The 5,172-nt window shown below is 34.5% G+C and overlaps 1 protein-coding gene across 1 annotated transcript; it reads right to left on the bottom strand.

Annotated features, from left to right (window-relative positions):
* Nucleotides 1–2,688: 2,688 nt before the first annotated feature.
* LOC113116762 (uncharacterized) lies at nt 2,689–4,898 on the bottom strand. Its single transcript, XM_026285096.1, has 3 exons — nt 4,836–4,898; nt 3,387–4,589; nt 2,689–3,182 (listed from the first exon to the last, which is right to left on the bottom strand). Exons 1-3 carry the CDS (start codon nt 4,873–4,875, stop codon nt 2,746–2,748), a joined length of 1,680 nt encoding a protein of 559 aa, XP_026140881.1. The 5' UTR covers nt 4,876–4,898; the 3' UTR covers nt 2,689–2,745.
* Between the last annotated feature and the right edge of the window lie 274 nt (nt 4,899–5,172).

Here is a 5,172-nt window from a genome sequence, read left to right as displayed (position 1 = left end):
TTTTAACCTTGGATGGATTTAAACCTAATGTACAGGACTTATAAACAGTGATAGGAAGCTTAGAATTTTCATCTTACTGGCTCTTTAATGCAATTATTATTAGTGAATTTAATGTACATTTAGATTAAATCTTTCATTAAAACCTATAAGCTATTGGGTAAATTAATTCCATTTGAATTCATTGTGTTGCTATTATGAGACATCTAAGATAAAAATCTGGACATAAATATTCCTATGCGTGACTATATAGAAGTAATAAAATAAAAATACCTCTCAGATTAATCTCTTTTACTGGGATTCCATGCTGCATGCCATCCATTATTAAATTTACAGAGATTTTAAAAAGCATAATACATTTCAACTCATGCTTTATATCATATTAATTTGTTATATACATCACTTTAAAGGTGTATGTTTGTTGTAATATTTTGTTAATTTATTTTTATGATAAAGGGATAGTATCACCATAGAGTGCCTTTCAACCCTCACAAATACTCAATTATTTTGGTTTTAATTTCCCATCCGCTTTATGTCATGTTATAAATAGCAGACACTCAAGTATTATAGAAACATATTAGAGGTGAGATCCCACACATTTTTTTTTTAGATAATTATGGGCCATTATTCTAAACATAAACCATAAGAAGAAATGTCCACCCTGTCATAGACATATGTAGCCTATTACTGTTAAATACATTTTCATTGCAAAATTAAGATGCAAATTATATTTTCTGAAAGGTATAATGTCCCTTTCCTAAACAGGGTTATTTGTTTGCTTTAAAATTATAAATACATAAAAGATTTTATGCAAACCATGTGTATTTAAAGAAACTAATGCAATTCGCACACCATGTATTTTTCTTATTTGGAGAAAACTGTGATCTGGATGCATATATGTTGTTTGCATGTTGTTGCCCCCATACCTAGCTATTGAGCACACTGGATTATATAGACATGATTGAATAATTATTTAAAATATTATTGTAAAATATCAAGATGACTGGGTGGACCAGCACGAGGTGGGGATGGGATGGACACATAATGCAGAACACACAAAACATGGCAAAATATTACAATGAAAAAATGTAATAATAATTATAATAATAAATATAATTACATCCATAATCATATTGATATGGACATTTTGAGCTTCAGTTAGCATATGAACATGATACAACTATGACTAGCTAATAGTTAGTCTGGTTGTTGAAGACAATTTGGTATTTTTAAACTGACATATTTTGAAAATACTGTATTCTAATCACTTCTGGTATATTTTATGAAGCAAAGGGTGGACATGTTAAGCAAATAAGCAAACTCATATGAAGAAAATTTGTTAATTGAAAAGTCACCAACATACTCATTAATGAAATACCCGCCACTGAAGAGAAGAAAAAAATCTATTGTCCTGATATCAGGGGATGGCCTTTTTTTAAAGTGGCAGATTCCCCAATATGAAATGGGCAAACTCTTTTTTATTAAATAAAAATTTAGTTTTTATTAACAAATATTCAATACATTCAAATTGAGTAATATTTTTATTTATCTAAATATTAATAGGACAACAAAATATTTAAGTTTTATGATTTGACAATATTCTACTAGCATTCAAATTTACTGAGCAGTGCATGGGACATAGCAAAATAACACACATCCTCTTACACAAAACTAAAAATAATCTAGAAAATGTATCTAAAGAGCTGAGTATATATATAAAACTTATATACCACACCCTTTCATCTTGTAATTTTTATATTAAAGGAATAGTTCACCCAAAAATGAAAATTTTATGTTTATCGGCTTACCCCCAGGGCATGATGTAGCTAAGAATACTTAAAAAAGTAAGGCAACTTGATGCAGTAAGACTTTTGAGTTTTCTCAACAATAGATGTTTAGTAATAGATTAAGTAAAGATACAATGCAACAAAATGTCTTCTTCTTCTTTTAATGCACTTATTAGTTTGCGATCCGCCATAAAGCAAGAAGAAGAAGAAGACGCCTCATGCGCCTGCTGCTGACTATGCACTGAGGAGAGTTCTGACAGTTCGGACATTTTGTGAATCAGAGGTAAACCTGTTTAGTTTCTTGCACAGACCAGTCGTTTTGTCTTTACACATTAATGTACAAATCACGAGCCATAGGTTTTAATTTGTTTTTGTTTGTGTATGTTTGTATGTTTTAGCAGTGATTCCAATCCAGTTACATTGTAAGACTGATGGACTGCAACGGTTTAATCTAAAAATCTTGGTTTGTGTTCCACTGAAGAAACAAAGTCACCTACATCTCGGAAGCCCTGGTGGGTAAGCAGATAAACATCAAATTTTCATTTTTGGGTGAACTTTCCAAATTATCCAAACTATCCAAAGTTATCATGCCAGATGAGTTATTTATGAACATGACAACAAAAGGCATCCTGCAGTGATATTGACTCATATGTATTGTTGATGTGGCATTCATAACTCCAGGATCTACTTCCTGCCACAATTTAAGTTGATGTCTAAACTAAGTTTAATCGAGTTGAATTCAGGATCCAACTGTTTGAATGTTTAAAGCATCTACATAAATTCATGAATTCAACGCAAATGCTTGACATTATTTGAAAATATCATTAATGTAGTTTAAAATGATCATGTATTTAAAATCCATGAAGACATTACTTCATTTAAAATAGAGCTTATATATGCAGGCAGTTATACAAATATGAAATAATGAACCTAAAGAATAGCATTACCAACAAGCACTAAACTACAATTCTGTTACCAAGAGCCCTTGTGAAGCATAGAAATACACTGGCCATTTGTAGCAGACAGGTTTCTTTTTATCACAGCAGCGTGCACTTCGCCATTTGAAATCATTTTTAGGGTCAAGGGACACTGAAGTGCATAAGCCCTTCAAAACGTCCAGTGGTTGCTTCTTGTCCCAGTGAACATAATTGACAGAGGTTGGGGGATCATACTCCTCCTGCCAGTACCAGTCTGTAGTTAGTAAACTGCGCCGGAGACCGATCCAGCCATCCCCATCCTCCTTGGTCAGGTTATCAGCCATATCTTTATGGATAGATTCAGTTACAGGACAGGCAAACTGATTTCCATTATTCATGCAGTACTCGCGAGACTTCTTCCAAGTCAGAGGGTCGGGTCCAATCGCAAATGATCCGGGAACCAACACACAACCATGAAGATCTGGATGCATGAACAAATGAACACATTTTTTACTTTTATCTTCCACCAGCCAAAGACGTGCAACATTGAAAAAAATTTGATACTGTAGATAGATAGATAGATAGATAGATAGATAGATAGATAGATAGATAGATAGATAGATAGATAGATAGATAGATAGATAGATAGATAGATAGATAGATAGATTAAAATAAGATCTTTTACCTGGTTTTATATTGATTGGTACAGCCGGGCCTCCAAATATTACTTTTGCAGATATTTGTTCCAGCATATAAACTGCAATCCTTGATGTTGGATGCCAGATTGTAGTCATTTTATACGGTATAGTTACAACAGTTGAAGAGTAGTTTGTGCCAGTGATTGCAGTCCATTCAGATGCTGATAGTAAATCTCCCTGTATGCGCACATCATCTTTGCTGTCCGTTTCAGCGATCACCAAAGCCTTGCCATTTATTTCAGCAAACTGCAGCAGGTAGCAAGCAGAGAACATGTTTTCTGGGATCAGCTCCACAATGAGACCTGGACTGAAAAGTCTGAGGGACACTAGATCCGTAGCATTAACTATCTTGGATTTCTGCAGGTCTGACAATGGCAGAAGTGTTGAGGGAAAAGCCTGTAACTGGATACCATCAAGAAATAGCGAGGACGTGTTTTCTGACAGCATAAGTAGCTTGGTCTCGGACACTTTGAAGATGGAAGGTATGATAAAGCTCTTACCCTGAAATTCTGTGGGAAGAATCTGATTCATTACCATGTTACAGTTACAGTTCTCAGTCTCTACACACGGATGGGTCAGTATCACAGCGACTTCTTTGCTTGATTTGACCTTCAAAATAGAACCGTTGGTCTGAAGCTGGACCAGCTGGTAGGAATCGATACTGAACGTCTCTTCACTAACACCTGATAATGGTGTTTGCTTGATTACAGTGACGCTGTTTTGACTGTTCACCGCATTGATAATGAGTAACTTGAAAGAGCTGTATCTCATGGTTGTACTGACAAGACTAGGTAGGTTAAAAGATTGAATATAGTCTGGGTAATCCAGTAAAGGGATCAAATAGTTTGTCCCAAGATTTACAATTGGCTGGACGACATAGGACTGGCTACTTTGATCCTGGTGACTTATAGAAACCACTGTGATGTTTTTGTCACTAGTAATTCTGACAGATAAATTCGAGGGGCCTAGTTGGTTTACTTCAGCGGACTTTGGAAATATAATACTCATGGTCTGCCCCGACTTTGAAATTTGTAAGTCTTTCTGTGTGGTATTGTAGAAGACTTTGAATGAAGTGTTGTCATGAAGGGCTGTGACTCTTAGACGGTTCAAGGTATTACCCGGATAGAAGAAACCAATGTTCTCTGGAAAGGCAGTGATAAAGTTGTCTCCATAGCCCACCACTGTAAGACCTAAAAAATTAAAATGTTCACTTGACATGAGCATGAGATCAACACACACATCAGTTTGAAAATAGTTATACTGCATCCCAAATAACTTCAAACTAGCAGTTATCAAAATCTTTCAGGTGAAAACAATAATAAAAAAACACAATAAAAACCGGGAGAAACCGGATCAGTGAATCATTCATTTAGTTTATATTTATTTGTTTTTATCCAAACCGCTTTCACAGAGGACAGTAATATTTCTTGCCTTACCTTGCCGAAACATTGATGCGATCAGCAGTAAAACAAGCATGGTTATGGCTTTAACTTGCTCTGTAATCTAGTGATGGAAGAAATTACAAAAACACATTAATAGCAAAATATTTTGCCACTCATTAATGTGTGTAAAGCAGCATGGCCATAGCTAGCTATGAGGTTGTTGAAGTTTAATTAACCTTTCAAAGTCATGCTATAACATTCATAAGAGCACTGGACAAAGTTCTTATCATGCAGCATTGTTAACTAATGAAAGCTCTTACAGTAACAACTATTGTAATAATAAACAAATAATAAATGATTCACCCCTAAAGTAATAAAAAATGTTGATGCA

This window comes from Carassius auratus, chromosome 16, assembly GCF_003368295.1.
Source record: "Carassius auratus strain Wakin chromosome 16, ASM336829v1, whole genome shotgun sequence".
NCBI classification, from domain to species: domain Eukaryota; kingdom Metazoa; phylum Chordata; class Actinopteri; order Cypriniformes; family Cyprinidae; genus Carassius; species Carassius auratus.
This window is presented reverse-complemented; position numbering and strand designations above follow the sequence as displayed.

Coding starts and splice junctions, on each gene's coding strand:
- LOC113116762 (XM_026285096.1), bottom strand. CDS start 4,875: ATGCTTGTTTTACTGCTGATCGCATCAATGTTTCGGCAAG. Junction 4,590..4,835: donor CGCATCAATGTTTCGGCAAG/GTAAGGCAAGAA, acceptor TTAATTTTTTAG/GTCTTACAGTGGTGGGCTAT. Junction 3,183..3,386: donor ACCAATCAATATAAAACCAG/GTAAAAGATCTT, acceptor TCATGCATCCAG/ATCTTCATGGTTGTGTGTTG.